This window comes from Anser cygnoides, chromosome 20 (genome assembly GCF_040182565.1).
Source record: "Anser cygnoides isolate HZ-2024a breed goose chromosome 20, Taihu_goose_T2T_genome, whole genome shotgun sequence".
Lineage (NCBI taxonomy): Eukaryota > Metazoa > Chordata > Aves > Anseriformes > Anatidae > Anser > Anser cygnoides.
This window is the reverse complement of record NC_089892.1, coordinates 11,199,483-11,216,955: the sequence shown is the minus strand read 5'-3', so window position 1 is coordinate 11,216,955 and position 17,473 is coordinate 11,199,483. Positions and strand designations below refer to the sequence as shown.

The window sequence follows — 17,473 nt, the reverse complement described above, 5'->3', positions numbered from 1 at the left end:
CTGTGGGGAGGATGGAACACGAAACACCAGTGGTCAGAGGAAAAGATCGTGAGAAACACAAGAACAGTGTCGGGGAATTAAGAAGGGACTGAATGCACAGATACGCACAGTCAAATGGACTGTAGGAGCAGGTAGAAATTTTCATTGTAATAATTTTCTAAGGGAAAAGCAACGTTCACAAATTTGAAATACTCTGTAGGGAAAATTTCATTTTGACGAAATCCCCATTTTCTGATGGAAAAAAAAGCCATGAGGTGGCTGGGCTGCAGCTGCCTGCACGCTGTCCATGGGGAGCAGGACGGCCATCCCCAGGGACCCCCAGCTCCCCAGGCTGCTGCACAGCAGGGGCACAGCTGTCACTGCTGGGCGCTTCCTGCACATCTTCACCGTGAAGGATGCTAGGGCCTGGACCCAGGTGACGCTGTGACAAAGTCACCGCAGGTAACACGGTGACAAGTGTCTGGGCATGGAGCACACGGGGGAGCCCCAGACACCACACATGCCCACCCTCTACGTGCACTGTGAGCACCTCCACAGCCTCTCTATAAGGGGGTCCAACTCGGGCAGCCCCTCGCTCTCCTCTCTAAACTCATGACTCAGCCACGCTGCCGTTCCCAAGCACCTGCCCTTGCTGCCAGCGAGCTGGATGGGACCCACAGGAGCCCATCTCAGGGCCATCAGCATGGCTGCTGAGAAGCTCAGTCCAACAGCCTGGGTGCCTGTGATAAAGCTGCGTCAGGATGTGGCTGCCCTGCTTGACGAGGTAGTGCTGTCACCTGGGGCTGTCACATTTGTTGTCTTTGTCTGCAGGGACTCTGTGGAGACACCAAGACACCAGAGGCTGCTGCTGCACCAGTCCTGCTCATCGTGAAACTCAGCAGTGTGTCTGTGCAGCACCTTACCCACGTGAGATGGCCTGACCTTCTGAAGGAGCTGGAGGCATGCTGGAGGGCCAAAATTCTCTACAAGGACTGTACAAGGGTCTCCAGGCAGGTGTGACTGCAGGTGGTGACAGGCTCCTTGTAGGCAGAGGTTGTGCCTTGTCAAATGGAGAGCAAGACATCGGGGCATGCCCAGCATCTTTGGGGTGGGATGACGCTGAAAAGAGGGAAGGAAAAACGTGCCAATGAACAATGTGGCACTCCAGAAATTGTAACACCTCCAGAGCCAACTGTCCTCAAAGCAGGACATTGTCTTCACAGTGATGGGTGCAGAAATATGCAATGGTTCCCACCTCCGCACTCCTGAAGCCTGCTTTTGGGAGAAGGCAGCACACATCTCCTCGGCAGACCCCCCTTCACCTGCATCCCTGAGCCTTCCAGCTCCCTCCCAGGAGCTCGTCACAGCGCTCAGAGCTCCCCTCACCTCCTGCAGCCCCGCTCTGTGATGCCCCCACACCCTGCCTGTGAAGAAAGGCTGGAAGAGTTGGGGCTGTTCAGCCTGGAGAAGAAAAGGCTCTGGGGAGACCTCATTGCAGCCTTTCAAAAGATGAAGGGGGCTTAATAAGAAAGGTGGAGAAAGACTTTTTACCAGGGGCTGTAGTGACAGAACAAGGGGTAATGGTTTTAGGCGTGAAAGAGTGTAAATTTAAGTTAGACATAAGGAAGACATTTTTTTATGATGAGGGCAGTGGGACACTGGAACGAGCCCGGAAAAGCTGTGGATGCCTCATCATTGGAAGAGTTCAAAGTCAGGATGGACAGGGCTCTGAGCACCCAATCTAGTGGGAGGTGTCCCTGGAGGGGACCAGATCACCTTCAAAAAGGTCCCTTCCAACCCAAACCATTCTCTGATTCTGTGATTCCATGGCATGTGTCTGCCTAGGACACCTCAGTTCTCTCGGCTTCATGCTATTGCTGGGAAATGTTCATATCCCTGTGAATGTTTAACTCGCTCCAGGGGCTTCCCACCCTGTGCAACTCCCATGTGAATGCTCCTCACCCGGGGAGAACAGAAAAATTAGGGGGCTGCTTTCCAACTTGCCCTATGTGGCTTTTTTAAAGACACCAGGCATAATGAGTGTGAGGCATACAGCCTCAGGAATAGCTCTGGAGAATGCTGAGTAAGCCTGACGACGCCAGAGCTGGCCCAGTTGTGTCAGTATGGCAAGCAGGGGCAGAAGCCGTGTGGCACCAGGCTTTTTGCTGCACTTGATGTGCCTCACCCCAGAGCCAGCTGGCAGGCTGGAGATGGATCCCGGGTGTGCTCCTCCGTGTGCCAGAACAGATAATTGGTGGGTTAGGGCTCAAACACAAAATCCAGAGCACAGGAATGTGACAACAGACATGCCCCTCTGGAGGGCTGTGCCCTCCTGTCATGCGTGATTGATATTTGCAAGGAGATCAAAACCTTATTCCTGAGGACACATTGAGGACTGATTGCACAAGTTTTGTTTGATTATGAAACCAGCCTAAAAATAAAGAAAAGCATGATGAGACTAGGTGAAACTGTGTTGGTTTTGAAGAAAACAGTTTTTTCCTTATCTCCTCCCCTTGAGGTGCACTCACATAATGCACGCACTGCATAGTGCATCTGGAAAGCAAGAAGCACAGTCTCGAGGTAGGCTTCCTGGAAAGATGAACACACAGGTAGAACCCTTATTTGATGAAAAATGTCATTGAGAGACTTTGTGACCAGGAACCCCCTTCTCCAAGGCTTCATTCCCCTCCTGCAATCCCATGAATTGCCCTTTTTTTCTGATTTTGAACACCACATCAAGACCCACCTCTGCTCTAATGCAGAAACCTGCTAGAAAGTCCAACCCAATACAAAGATTTCTAATATCAGCCAAACACCACATTCTTCCTTTACTTTTTATTTATTTATTTATTTATTGATAGAGCTAAACTTTATGTTTTCTGTCTCTGGAAACAAAGGAATCCTCTGTACCATAACCACTGCTCATTTATGTATCCAGCGTAGGGACTGACGGATTTCAGTCTTGGATAGGTAGCTCAACAAACTCGGGAGCATGCAGAATCAGGGTTTTGTACATGGTGAAAGGCATTCAGCACTATACACATTACTTCAAACCCCAAACAAATTATTTAGTATAGCTGAGGTTGCTACATTACCAGTCAAAAAACTCGTAATTTATCCTAAAATTGCATACAAAGAATGAAAGGGAAATTCCTGCACTGAACTTTTTTTTCCCCTCCAGCCTGGGCTGTTTCATCCCAGTACTGCTCGTCCCCCACCCTAGAGCCAGACACCCAGGAAGAGGAGGACACAAGGCACAGCCTCACACCCCGTGTGGGCACAGAGGTTCTGTGCTGCTCAAGCAGCTCCTGGCTGTTGTGCCACCTGGGAACACCCCACGTCCTCTCCTGGACCCTTTAAGTCCATCTATAAGTGGCTCTTGTGCTGTCTGTACTGCTCAGAACTGCCTTCATACACCATGGGCTGTTCCACTCCTGCTCCCTGCCCCGGTCTGTAGAAGCAGAGGTTCCTGTGGAGCCCCCCAGCTGTGCCCAGCTGCCGGAATTCTGTGCCCCACCGGCACCCCTGGACTCCCCGTGTTGCCATTTGTCCTTTTGTTTTCTCACTTCCCTCCTGCTGGACCCACTTCTGCCCAATCAGAAATTCCTTCAGACTTGGAAAGGGGTGAAATATGAGCTTAAAAGGAAAGTCCTAGATTGAGACCTATCTAGTTCAGGGACTGATAATGGGTGTGTCAGTTGTCTTCTGATTTTCAAGACTTCAAGTATTTGTTCTTCTCACGCCTCCTGCGGCTGCCATTCCCTGCTTCTGATCACAGCCCTCATTTCTCGGTATCTCCTCTAGGTTTACTCCATGCAAGATGAGGTGGCCACCATTACATGCACCTTGCAGTTCACCAGACGTGCAGATGGTTTTGTGCTCTGTTCCCAATTACATTCCTAATTATTCTTGAAGGAGGGCTATTATGCCTCAAAGCTCATCAACTATTTTTCCAACTGTATCAGAGCATCTAACAGAAAATATTATTGTCCTCTATGGACCTTGCCCCTCTTATATGCTTAGATCACCATGTCTACAAAAGCACTAATGCTAATTATTCCTGCGTTACATTTGTCTTTTTGAGCTGAGTGGAACAGTGATCGGATGTATTCAGAGACCAAGTCGAGTAACGTGCCGATCGCTTTCCAAGTGCCAATTAATAGCTAACCGTCTCCTGTGGGTCTTCGCCACATGCACTACATTTCAATGGCAGACACTGCTATTTGCCTGCCAGTCACTGAGAGATTTGTAGGGTTTATTTTGCAGTAGTTCATAGTCAACTTTACATTTTACTGTAGTGAATAATTCAGAACCATCTTAATCAGGTGATTTAGAGATCTGTTTATCCTGTTTCTCAGTTTCTTCATGAATAGGCAGATACAAATGCAGATCCCCACTCTCCATTGTAACAGCTGAGCATTTGTTCCTTTTACTTGTTTCCTGTCTTCTCACCAATTAAAGAAGCAAAGAGGATTCCTCTCCTGTTACTTCGGGCTTATTTAAGAGCCTTTTGCAGCAGGTCTTAGAGGAAGTGTCTTGAAAGTCCAAGTGAACAAAGCACGAACTTGTTCAGCTGTGTGTTGAGTCCTAAGCTCTCTTGGTGAGACACGGATTCTACTTAGAAATGTGCTGTTGACCCTTCCTCAATGGAGCATACTCATTCCTGTGCCTGAGAGCCCCTTCACTACAGTGTCTGGTGGACTTGCCCAGCACAGTGCGAAGAGTCCTTGGTCTGCCAATCCCCAAACTGCCATCAAGTCTCTGTTTCAGCACTGCGGATGTATTTATTACGTGCTTTTATGCCCTTAGTAAGCTACTTTTGAAAATCCCTCTTTGTCTGGCCCTATTTTGACTAGATATTTCACTTGTTCTTCCTTGTTCGTTGTTCTTCCTTATCCTCATTTGGACAGGACTTGCAACCTGCCCCTCTCTTAGGGATGTCTGTTCACTTCCCTCTGGGGTGTTCAATCTCCTGCATAGCTGCACTGGCACTCTCCTCTAGAAAAGGTTTCCAGTAGGTCAGATATATTTACCTGAACCTTTAGTTAGGGGTCTTTGGCCCTTTCAACCTGTCTGAATTCACGTTTTTGGTTGCTGATTTTGCTTCAGCCAGATGCTCCATTTCTGTGTGCTTTTCCCTTTTCAATTACTTAGTACTATGTAGGGTTTGGGGGGTTGTTTCTATGCCTGGAAATCCCTGGCTATATCTACGTGATGGGCAGCAGGTGGGCTTTCTGCAGGTGCCTCTTGAACTGTACAATTCTTAGGACTAAATCAAGCTTTAATTCCCTACCTCACTCTACAGCAAGCTGTAATGCTTAAGTAACCTGATCTTTCCTTGGCCCTGATTTATCCTCTCTGCACGAGAGCATCCCTTCCTTTTCCTGCACTGGCAACTCTCTGAGCTGTCCTCGGACTCCAAGGGACACATCAGAGTGCTGTCAGGCGGCCGCTGTCACAGCCAGCCCCAACACCGGCCCCATCTTTCTGGGAACGAGATAGCAGCTCAGGAGGGTGGTGTGGTATGCATCGATCTAAATAACCTATCGAACAGAATTTGTACTGCTCCTTCTGGGACAAACTTTTCCTTCTGTGGAAGTGGAGTTCCCTTTGCAGCAACTTGTGCTCACTGCCTCTTTTTACTCAAGCAGATGATGATAGGACAAAGGGGAATGGTTGTAAACTAAAAGAGGGGAGATTTTGGTTAGATGTAGGGTAGAAATTTTACACAATGAGGGAGGTGACACCCTGGCCCAGGCTGCCCAGAGGAGCTGTGGTTGCCCCATCCCTGGCAGTGCCCAAGGCCAGGCTGGGGTCCCGTGGCAGGGGTTGGAACTGGATGGGGTTTAAGGTCCCTTCCAACCCAAACCGTTCTGTGGTTCTGTGATTCTACAGTTCCGTTACTCCATAGTTCTGTGACTCCGTGACTCAGTGACTGTGATTTTGTCTTGCTGTGACTCTTTGCTGTGCACCTCGCAGCCCTCGGGGGGCTGAGCCATACGAATCGTCAGCCGCCGCAGCCCGGGGGTGCCTGAGGGGTGCCGGGGGTGGGAGCTGCCCCCCAGCCCCCCCGAGCTCCCCCTCCCCAGCCCCAGCCGGGCGGGGCCGGCCGCGCTATAAGGGGCGGCGGCGGCGGGGCCGGGCGCGCTATGGGGAGCGGGTGGTGCGGAGCGGAGCTGCTGGCGGCGGGGCTGGGGAGCGGGGCGCTGCTCTTCCTCCGGCTCTTCCTCCTCCTCCTCCTCCTCCTGCTCGTCGTGCTGCCGGGCTGCTGCCGGCCTCTGGCGCTGCGGCGGGGCCGCGGGGAGGTGGGCTCCCTGCCGGCCCCGGCCCCCCGCCGCCCCCGCCGCCCCCGCCGCCCCGGCGCCCGGCCGCCGCCGTACCCCAACGGCTGGTATCGAGTCCTCGACTCCGCGCAGCTGCCCCCCGGGACCGTCCGCAGCCTCGCCCTGCTCGGTGAGTCCCCGACGGGCGTCCCCGTTCCCTGGGCCCGGGATGCTGGCCAGGCTGCTGGGCATCCCCGACGGCGTCCCCGCCGGGACAGCGCCGTACCCGTGCCCGGGCATCCCCGCCGGAGTGGGGACACCCCTGATGGGTGTCTCGGCCAGGGCACTGGCACGGCACGGCGGGCATCCCTGACGGGCCCCCGGGACATCCCTGCCCCGGGCGTCTGCACTGGGGCACCGGGGCAGCCCCGCTGCATCCCCAGCAAGGCATCCCCAGCAAGGCATCCCCAGCAAGGCATCCCCAGCAAGGCATCCCCAGCAGGGCGTCCCCAGCAGGGCATCCCCACCGGGGCATCCCAGACATCTCCACGCCACCGGGGAATGGGGGCATCCCTACTTGCGCACAGGGACATCCCTGCCTGGGTGTCTCCGTGGGGGCACAAGGACACCCTCACCTGGGCATCCTCACCAGGGCGCTGGGCACCCTGCAGGGGCATCCTGCCAGGGCACTGGGCCATCCCTGCCAGCTCCCATGCTGGCTCCCTGCCCTGGCTTTTGCCAGTGTGCAGGACATCTCTGCCTGAGCATCTCTGCTGTGGTCTCTGCTGTGGCACTGAGGCATCTCTGTTGGGGCATCCCTTCTGGGGCACCCCACGCAGCACCCAGATGAGGGCATCAAGTATGGCACAGCCTCGGCTTTTCCACAGGCACCAGGTACCCCAGCTGGGGCATCGTGGCACAGGCTCACTGTGCGTGTGCAGGGCACCCCTCTGGGCTTCTTCTGGGACAGCAGGGCACCTCACTGCCTGGGTTCCCCTCCCAGGCACTGCTGTGCTCACAGCTCCCCCTGTCCTGGGGCAGATCAGGTCTCACAGCCACATCCAGAAAGGTCTCCTAGGTTGTCCAGGGTCCTTTTGCCTTGAAGATGGTTTGGGACTTGTTCAGGTGCCTTCCTCATCATAAAGGAGGTTTCTGCATTGAAGTCCGTCAGAGTCAGTGGTGGTGTTGGTTTTTTTTAGATCTGTTTTCAAGAGCCATCTTCTCCTGTGATGTTTTGTTTCTTTGTGTGATGGGAACTTTCCAGTTCAATATGTACATCCTGGAGAGCCCTTGCCAGCCTATCAGTTGCATCCCTTCATTGTCCACCTGAAGCCTGGGCCCTGGCACCCAGTCCTCCAGGTCTGGCTAAAATGTGCAAATAAAATCATTTCACATCGCAGCATGATAGTAGTTTACTGGTGCCAGGAAGACTATCAGTAAATAAGAAAGTTAAACAACCCAAAGCTTCCAAGTCTGTGTTTAATTTATCTGGGATAGAGTCTCTGAGCATAGCCTTGAAATGTGGCCCTGCTCCAGAGACAGTGAGCAAGAGGGGATGAAGAAAAATCTCTTGACTTGGTCCCTGCAGGACCTGACCTTGGGGACCAAGTATGTTCCAAACCACAGCACGGAGCATGCAGGAAAGCCCCAGGCTCCCCTGAGGGCTGCTGTGTCCTGCAGCTCTGCTGCCTGGGGCTTGCTGCAGTGAAGCTGCTCAGACCCCAGGGGAGGCTCCTGTGCAGCAAAGCCCCTGAGTGAGTCCTCTGGGCTCTCTCCCAACTTCTGCATCCCCAGCCAAGAACTGCACGATGACCTTGTGTCTCTCTCTGTGCCATGTGTTATTCCTGCCATAGTTGCCATTCATTTTCCATGAAAAAAATAGACTAATTTCACAGGAAAACATCTGTGCCTGTATGCAGCTCTTAAGTTCTAGATATTCATTTACAACAGAGTTTCTTAGCATATATTAGGCTGGGATATTGTCCTCCCACATGGGGAGACATCTGATTTGATGCACCACCCTAAGCAAAGATCAGCTTCTCCTCTGGCTCTGCTGGCTCCGGAGTTCAAAGGCTGGAGATGAAAGCAGTGCTAGCTCAGGAGTCCCAGAAGAGGAGTCCAGGCAGCCCCGCAAGGCTCTGGCCACAGGCACCCCTTCAGCTCTCCACGGCAGATGAGCTCCAGACTGACTGTAAGAAGGAAAGCTCTAGAGGTGGGACCTTCCTGGGCAAAGCACCAGGGTGCAGGGCTGTTCCTCGGGACCCCCCAGGAGCCCAGGCTCCCAGTGCCCCACTCTGACCTGCCCAGCACCACTCCTGCACCACTGCTCCCAGTGACCCTGTCACCTCCAACAGCTGCACGGGCAGAAACCTCTCCTGGCATAGCCCCCTTTGCTCTGAAATTCAGGTCAGGCAAAGAGGTGGATTGGTGATAGGAGAAAATGCTGATGCTGAGGAATGACTGGTTGCTGCCTGGAGCAGGGGGAAGGACCTGTGCCTCCGGCACCTCCACTCCCTTCACCAGCTGCCAGCAGAGGTACCAGCGCCTTCCAGCGAGGCAGCAGCGCCAGGCGTCCTGGATAAGGAGACACCTCCAGGCATTGCAGTAAAACCATGCTTTTCTGCCAGGTGGCAGAAATAACCTTTTCTAGGTTTGAAGGCTGGGGAAGTTTTCACTGTTTTGTTTTCTTTGCCCAGGACACAAAACCAAAGGAAGTAGCTTTGTGTAGCTCACAGTGTGTCACTGGTCATCAATGTGGCTGTCTGGGAAAACATAGACAGAAGCTTAGTTTGGTCTTTGGACTTCAGTTTGGTCTCATTTTTTACTGTTTGAGTGCTAAGGTACAGTACCAGCTATAATAATCAGATTTCACAAGCTGGTGGGTTAATACACATGCACTGCATGGCGCATAGTATGGAAGAGAGGACCCTGGAGCACCCCAGCCTTTAACTCACTGGCTGCATCCATATGAACAGCCCCCAGCATGCTTCCGAGCCCCCAGACCAGCTAGGACACAACTCGAGAGGATGCAGGGGACAGGTCCAGCCTTGCTCTCAGGCCAGGTCCCGACGAGCAGCCCCGCTCCCACGGCATGGTGCCGCAGCACCGAGGCGTGCAGCTGCACAGGAGCAGCTCGCGCTGTGCCAGGAAAGCTCCTGGCACCAGGTCTGTCCCTTGGGGCAGAGCAATCTTGGAGGTGATGGCATGGCACACAGCGCAGTCACGGCCTCCTCGCACAGCCACGTGTGCCATGAACAGACCTACGGCTACAGCATGGGCACAGCCTGTCTCTCCAGAAGCCAGGGCAAACTTTGCAAGAGTTTTTTGCTGAGCTAGCAGGGTGCTGCCCTGGGGCCAGGGAGGAGGAGTGTGATCCCAGTGAGCAGAGACAGATATCAGCAGGGCAAACCTCACATTGCATCGGGGCAGAAGGAACTTGGCCCAGCAGCAGAGCAAAGCAAGTCTGGGTATCGGGGCAATGCAGCCCCAGCTCTGCCAGCGCTGGCTCCATCCCTCCCTGCACAGAGCTGGCTGGGGCAGGAGCTGCCTTTTGCTTAGCAAGAACCCCCCTGCCGGGGAGGTGACGGGGCTCTGGCTCAGCCGGCCCTGCTTGAGGAAGCGATTCTGTGCTGAGCTGCTGGGCTGGGGTGCATGCGGCTCTTGGAAGTCAAGAGCAAACAGATAAAGGGCTTCTCCTTTCAGCCAGATTTTCCTGAAATTCACGAGCCCACGCTCTCCTCTAGACATCTTGGGCAAAGGGACAGGAATCTCTCTACATGCAGCCGCTGCTCTGCTCTACCTGGAGCCCCTCTTTAGCAGAGGGAGCATCTTTACACATTCCTGAGGAGGTGCCTTTTCTCCTGCAGCTGTAACCGGCTCTGACAGCCCAGAGAAAGGGTGCAGAGGGTGGGAGCCGTGCGGGTTTGGGGACCGCTGCTGCGGCCGCCCGGTGTCCCCTGGTGGCTGCGCGGACGGGGCTGGGTCCCTGGTCCCGGATCCCCGAGCCCACCTGCCCCTGCCCGGGGCTGCTGGCTTTAGGGACACGCCGGTGACCCCGTCTTTCTGCAGGAGAGCAGCTCGCTGCGTTCCGCACCCAGGACGGCCAGGCCCATGTGGTGGACGCTTACTGCCCTCACCTCGGTGCCAACCTCGCTGCCGGCGGGCGCGTCGTGGGCGACTGCATCGAGTGCCCCTTTCACGGCTGGCAGTTTCGAGGAGAAGACGGAAAATGCGCCAGCATCCCATATGCTGAAAAAGGTGAACCTTTCCCAGGTCTGCAGAAAGCACCTGCAGTACTGTTAGTGCCCTGGGCATCGTCCTAAAAAATATTTCAGTAAGGAAAAGTGGGCTTCATAATAACTCACCATGCCCCCCCCCCCCCCCCCGCTTCCCTGTTTTTTGCAGCACCCTAATTCTCCTCCTGGGTTGTCCATGTTGTGACACAGTGTTCCAGTGCCCTTGCACATGTTAGATGGTAGACGGGTCTTTAGACATGGTTTGCGGTGATTGTGTAGGGAAAACATCTTACTTAAAGTTCACACGTAACAATTATTTGCATTAATTGAAATAAATTACCAACTCTAAATGTGGCTGAAACCAGTAGGGTTACTTTGAATTCTGCTTTGGATTGTGATTCCTAATTTCCCTTAGAAGGTCGATTTCCTCTGATTGGGATTGATTGGGATAGCAATGAAAGCACCGAGTAGCAGCAAAACTCAGTCTTTCTACTAAACAGTCTATTTTTCCAGAAGTGGAAAAATCATACTCTCCATATGTGATAAGATAAACAGCTTATAGATTGCATCAAACTGCAATTCTTCTTCTTCTTCTTTTTTTTTTTTTTTCCCTATATGCTCACTCGGGAGCTGCATTTGGATGAAAAATTTGATTCCAAGTAATGAGTAAAGATGTGTTTCATTACAAAATGAGAACGAATATTTTGGACATACACACATACTTGCCAAAATGCATTGTTTCATAGGAAACTGCCTTATTCAGAGTCATGATTACCGTGTTTTATGAAGAGAACAGAATCGCAAAGAGCTGCCCAGCTGCCAGTTCAGCCCGGACAGGTCAGGTTGATTTAAACAGACAGAGAAGCTGCCTGCGTGCCCACAGGGCGCTGCGGTGGGGGGATTCCAGGGGCCCCGAGGGGCAGCTCCGGCAGCCAGGCAGGGAGCTGCAGAGCCCAGCATGGCACCAGGCCTCTGCATGGGGCTGGCAAAACCCCCTTCAGTGAGATGAATCCTACCCAAAAAGCCAGGTTTTGCGACTGTAAGTGGTACCGATGGTCTCCTCCTGCCTCTTCTGACATTCAGTGATTGACAGAGAAACATAATTTCTCCTGTTATTTGGCTTCCCAAGTGGTTGTAGACACCTGTCTGCAAACTAGAGGAAAAAAAATAATGAAAGCAAAAGCCTTCCCATTGAGTTTTCTGACAATCAAGTAAATGTAAATATCAAAAGGCATTTCACTGGGAAGGCTGGAAAGTGCAGATCTATTCTTAAAGCCCCCCATGGTATTGCTGTATTGTAACAGAATGACTTGAACTCAGGGGTGTAAGCTGGTTTTACTCTCCGTCCACCTAAAACCATTGCTTTTTAGCTCACTGAAACTTGAGGGTTAGTTGATGAAGCCTTTTACTTGTTTAAATGGTTTTGAGTAGCGATGGTAGGCTGCAGGACAGCTATCCCTCCTGCCTCCTGAAGGGACCCGCACAAGATACCACTGAAATGAGACTCATCAAGGCAAACACTTCTGTGAACTTCAGGGGCTGTAATCCTTCAGCAGACTGACAAATGTCACCAGGGAGCTTGTGCCACATTAATACTGCCCATAAAATGAGCTCTGAGCCATAGTCCAGGACAAGGTGACCTTCAGCACCTCAGAAACGCTGCGTTAATCCAATTCCTTTCTTTCCCTGCAGTGCCAGATTTTGCCAAGGTCCGGACGTGGCCATGCTGCGAGGTGAACGGGATGCTGCTGCTCTGGTACCACTGCGACGAGACCGGCCCGACGTGGGCTGTGCCCGAGCAGCCGCAGATTGCCGCCAAGGAGTGGGTGTTTCGGGGACAGACGGAGCACTTTGTGGATGCCCACATCCAGGTAGCACTGGGGCAGCACATAGGGCATGTCTAGGGCTGGGTCCTCTGCTGGAGTCCAGTTCAGGGATGTCTCCTCCCAGATGACACGTTAATGGGCATCGTCTCCCAGTTAACCCAGTGCCACTGGGCAGCTGCTGCTGCCAGCAGAGCCAACACCTAGGAATGCATCACTGCACCCTATACCGAGAACGTGGCAGATGTTCCCCATATGTGGGGGTCCATGGGCTGTTTGAGAGACAACAGATGCCCAGGGTGGCACTTAAAGGGAATCTATTAATTTGCTTTGACCTATATCTGATGTAATTTTAAAAAAAGTTTCTTCAAGGATTGCAGCACTTAGCATCAGGAGGCTTTTCAACTCACCGATGACAGAAATGGAAACGCACGGTTATTTTGCTGTCGATGTTCATAATCACCACCATATGCTGACAAATGTGCCAAGCCAAACAAAATGGCTGCAGTTTCTGTTGTCTTCGTGGAAATGAGGCTGGAAAAGGGAGAAGTTCTGTGGCCGTAAGCAGAAGTGAACCACTGCACACAGATCTGTGCTATGGCCAGTCTGTGCTACTTTCCAAGCTGCAGGAGAGGTGGTGTACTTGAGTAACAAAGCAGTTAAAACCTCAACAAGTAACCTGATGTGGGCAGGCTGGTGGGGTTTAGAGGTTTACACTCGTTTAAAATATGTGAAATCCAGTCTAGGATCACAAACACAAAAATGCTTCACTCCTTACAATTGTTCTAGGGCCAGAGGAAAGACTTGTTTGGCATCCCAGCACATGTGGCTACAGAAGTTAACATGATTATGTTGCTTTGAGCTTAATATTAATGTTGAATGTTCTAGCGGCACATTAAATTATTTCACACAGTAGTTAAGAGCTGGTCCCAGGTCAGTGAGTGCTGAGACCCCACCTCCACTCCCTGGGCTGCCTCTTGCCATGGGGTGAGGGCCCTGGGCTGTGCTGCAATCACACCACTGCTGCTGCAGCGCTGCTGCTACAGATGGGCAGCTCGTGCCCAGGTCAGCTCTCACAGCGATAAATTGTTTCCGGCAGGAAATCCCTGAGAATGCAGCTGACACAGCTCACCTGGCCTTTCTCCATGGACCATCTTTTCTGAGTGGATCCGATCTGAGATACACCAAGTCCAAGGTGTGGGATTTTATGAAGCACGTCTGGAAGGTAGGACCCTACGTCCCCTCGTGGCCGTGAGTAGGTTGAGGTCCCTGAGGCCAGGTCCCCTTTCTGCCTCAGTGCTTGAGTCCTACCTCATCTCTTCTGCCTCATCCTCAGTCTTCAGTTCAAGTCTCTTTTCTGTATCTCAGCGGTTTTAGCCTCACTCCTTCATCTGTGCTTAGCTCTAGATGTCCTTCACAGCCCCCCTTTAGTCACCCTCTCGCTGCTACCTCCCCTCAGCCCATGTTCCTGACCCCTGGCTCTTGGGCTGAGCAGCTCCTTCTCCACCCCTCCAGGCCGAGTGGCAGCCGGAGCCAGAGCCCAACCAACATTGCTCCCACATGCTGCTCCAACACACTGCAACCGTGTTCGGGAAGCACTTCCCCTTGCTGGACTTGTCGGTTTCAGCCAGGCAGGTATGTCCCGCGTGCCATGAAATGCCCTGTATGGACACCAGGGAAGGCAGGTGGCTTGGTGAGCCACGGGCATGGTGCCTGGCCCTGCTGCCCTTGCATCCTGACCAGTCACTTTTACTTACACAAGACCATATTTCCTATCTGCCAAGTGAGCCTACGTGGTCAAACACGGTGAGGTAGCTTGCAGAAGCCAAGGGCAGGAGGTTGCATTAAAAGCAGTGAGCATGAGCTGCACAACCAGGTAGGGCAGGGTGCTTTCTTGTCTCACAAATGAAAGCCGGTGTCGGCAGGAGCGGAGACCTCATGGATGTGACTGAACTACCCCTTCCTGCTGGATCTGAGAGCAGGGTGACCATCAGCCCCTTGAGCTGAAGGGCACGGTAGGCCAAGAGGACAAGTCCTTGCCTGCCTGCTCAGCACAGCCTGCCCTACCAAGGGCATCGGAGCTGCTGTTCTGGCGGTGGGGCCGCTGGGCACTCTACCCTGAGGGTGTGCTCTTGCTCCGCAGGTGGGGCCAGGGCTGGTTTTCCTCATCTTTGAGCACGCTTTCCTGGGCCACGGGGTCATCTTGCAGACTGTGACACCACTGGAGCCTCTCCTGCAGAACGTGGTCCACAAAATCTACTACCAGAAGAATGTGCCGGCCATAGTCCCCAAGTTCATCCTGAGAGCAGAGTGCATACAGGTAAGGCCTCTGAGGGAGAGCAGCCAAAGGTGATCCCCTGGAGCTTGCTGGATGTTGCATAAAGCAACATCCAGCCCATGTGGGCTCAGAGATATGTGGGAGCAAAATAGGCTTGGGCAAGATCCTTTCAGTGCTTGGCATGATCTTTCCAATTTAGGGGCCCGAAGAACTAAACTCAAGGTTTAGTGAAGAGGGTCCCTGCAGTGGCTCATCTGTTTATGATGATGGAGAGATGCTAGCCATCTGCTGTGGGTGGGGAACTGGGGTACAAGGGTTAGGCCACCTCTCCCGAGTTGCAGGACGTCTTTGAAAGGTCTAATAACTGCATCCAGATTTCCAGCACCCCAGGCTGGTACTTTAAAACCATCCAATATCCTTCAGTGATAACTGTGCCAGGAAATATCCCTGCTGTTAGATTATCACGAGATTTGGCAATTCTTGCCCCTCCTGACAGAGTTTTTTCCAGGTCTTTACAAAAAGGGATTCATAAAAGTGGAGGGAGAGCCCTCCTGGATGTCTCCAATCCCACCTGGAGCAAGACCATGGCCAAGTTCAGGTCAGGCATGGAGTTCTCTAGGAGCCTTGGAAGGAGACTGCCCCCTTCGGGGTGACCCATTCCATTACAACTCTACCCACAGCGTTGATTTTTATTTTTACTGTCCATTTGGAACTTCTCAACTTGAAACCCGTGGCTGTTGCTCATTACACCAGGTGGCACTACCAAGAAAAATCTGACTCTCTCATCCCTGTAACTCCCTTTTAAGCAGTCAGAATAGTTCACGTCATTCCCTTCTGTCAGGGGTTAAAGCATGGAAACCGTTTGGTCTGACCAGAGGGCACCACAGTAAATATTGCCAAAAGATGATTTTCAGATGCCAAAAACCTACCCCAAATCAAACCTAGCTTTGCTAGCTTGTATTGTTTAAATGATGGTTTAAAATTTTGCATTGTTACTAATGCGAATAAGCAGCACTTATTTTTGCAGAGGTCTTTGTGAAGGGAAACTCCATAAACCTTACTGGGTGCATGTCTGAGTGGAATTTAAGACACCTGTGCTTAATTTATAGTGCCGTGGTTGGCTGGAGCTACCCAACAAATCAAAAATCTCAGGTGGAGCTGCTCCTACCTTCACAACCTCCATTCGTTTTCCAGTATATCCCCTGGCAGGGGCTGTCTAAGCTGAAAGTAGCTTCTCGTTGGGGAGCTGCAATGGGCTAAATGTCTGCTAACTGCAGACAGAGAGCAGCAGTGTTGCAGTTTAAAAATAGTCCCACACCGGCCACTGGGAAGAAATGCTAAAAAATAAACCTAGTGTGCAGGCAGCATGCACAAAACTGCTCATTCAGTTTCCTCACCACCCTTCTCCCCCCAGTTTGAGCGAGATATAACCATCTGGAATAATAAACAGTACCTGCCTAAGCCGCTGCTGGTCAGAGAGGACGCGAGCATCCAGAAGCACAGGCGCTGGTTTGCGCAGTTCTACAGCGAGAAGAGCACGAGGCCCTCGGCCCTGAAGGAGGGCCTGGACTGGTGAGGACCCTGCTGCCCTCTGCAGTACGGCCAGAAGCTCTCAGGTGGCTCCTGGCGGGCAGTGGTGCTGTGCAGACTTGAAATCCCTTGTGTTCATGCTGCCGCAGGGAAGAGAGCCCGAGCCCTGGCGCTCCCCTTTTTACCCTCTGTAAGGGCACTGAAGCCCTGAGGCTGTAACATGCTTGCTGTTGCACTTCTGCTGTCATGTATGTTCTGAGTTTGAACTTAAGACTGACAGAACTGCATCTAAAACATCCTTGTCTCTCACTGCTGTCATCACTTTGTGTAGTTAAACAAAACACTTTCCATATGGCCTTTTATTGCCTGAAGTTTCCTTTCCCAGCCATGCTTGCTGTTGCTTCTGCACCTTGGCTGGGGCAGGCTTCGGCTCTCTAGGGAAGCTTTGGCCAATGTCTGTATGGCATCAGAGGTGTGATTACAAAGCCCACAGATGTTTGCTGTCTGCTATCTGACAGCAGGCTGGGCAGCATGGGTTTAACTGCTCACTTTGCCCTCACCAGACCTGTGGGCTTCCTCGAGCCTACTGAGCTCTGCATGAATGAATTCCTCGTGCACCAAGTTGGGAAGCAGAGGAACCATCCCAGTGACCAAACCACTTTGAGACCATTTTTGCAGGTCAAGGATGTTAATAAGATCCTGCTTTGGTAACCCCTGGATTCCAGTGATGCCAAGGATGCCGAGATGGCTGTAAAAATTTGTATCTCACGGCAAGAGCACATGTCACTTACTGTGACTGTGCTCAGAAATTAACACATAGAAATCAGGCTGCAAATATGGCTAAAAGTGGTCTAGGCTCCCTTGTGCTTTGTGCCTAAATGTTTGATATTAAAGGGCTAAATTCTGCCTTGCTGCACACCCTAGAGAAACCTGTATTCACTGTAGAAACAGCCTGCCTTGTACAGTTTGCAGGACTCTGGCAGCTACGCAATGCCACAAGCTTGCAAGAGCAAATGCCCAAATGAAGCAGCTTTCCAAGCAGGCTGGGGGCTGCTGCCCTTGCACTCTGTGTGCTTGTTTGTGCCTTGTGAATTCTGCACCTTGCTGAGGTTTCTGGTTCCTCCCTCACCATTAACCCATAGAGCAGGAGCTGGAGAATGCCATTGCAGGCTCTGCCAGTGCAGAGTTCATCGCCCACCCTGGCAAGCACCCCGGATAACACTGTGCAAGCCGTGCCTTTGCCCTTCACACCAGCCTATTGCACTGGCAATACTTTACTATTAAAATTTTTTAACAACTGATCTCATGCTCTTGATTTGTCATTTTTCACTTGTGGCACAAAGCCAAGAATGTGCCTGTACTCAG

At 52.3% G+C, this 17,473-nt stretch overlaps 1 protein-coding gene across 1 annotated transcript; it reads left to right on the top strand.

Annotated features, from left to right (window-relative positions):
- The first annotated feature begins 6,128 nt into the window (after positions 1-6,128).
- On the top strand, positions 6,129-16,487 carry LOC125180915 (cholesterol 7-desaturase nvd-like). The gene is made up of 7 exons (XM_048053394.2): positions 6,129-6,432; positions 10,311-10,499; positions 12,170-12,348; positions 13,400-13,525; positions 13,816-13,935; positions 14,444-14,620; positions 15,993-16,487. The coding sequence occupies exons 1-7, from the start codon at positions 6,129-6,131 to the stop codon at positions 16,152-16,154; spliced, it is 1,257 nt and encodes a 418-aa protein (XP_047909351.2). The 3' UTR covers positions 16,155-16,487.
- Positions 16,488-17,473: the final 986 nt, after the last annotated feature.

What these genes read in the sequence shown, in the direction of transcription:
- LOC125180915 (XM_048053394.2), top strand. Translation starts at nt 6,129, where the DNA reads ATGGGGAGCGGGTGGTGCGGAGCGGAGCTGCTGGCGGCGGGGCTGGGG. An exon ending in CCGCAGCCTCGCCCTGCTCG is followed by an intron (nt 6,433 to 10,310) that starts GTGAGTCCCCGA and finishes GTCTTTCTGCAG; the next exon opens with GAGAGCAGCTCGCTGCGTTC. An exon ending in TTGTGGATGCCCACATCCAG is followed by an intron (nt 12,349 to 13,399) that starts GTAGCACTGGGG and finishes TGTTTCCGGCAG; the next exon opens with GAAATCCCTGAGAATGCAGC.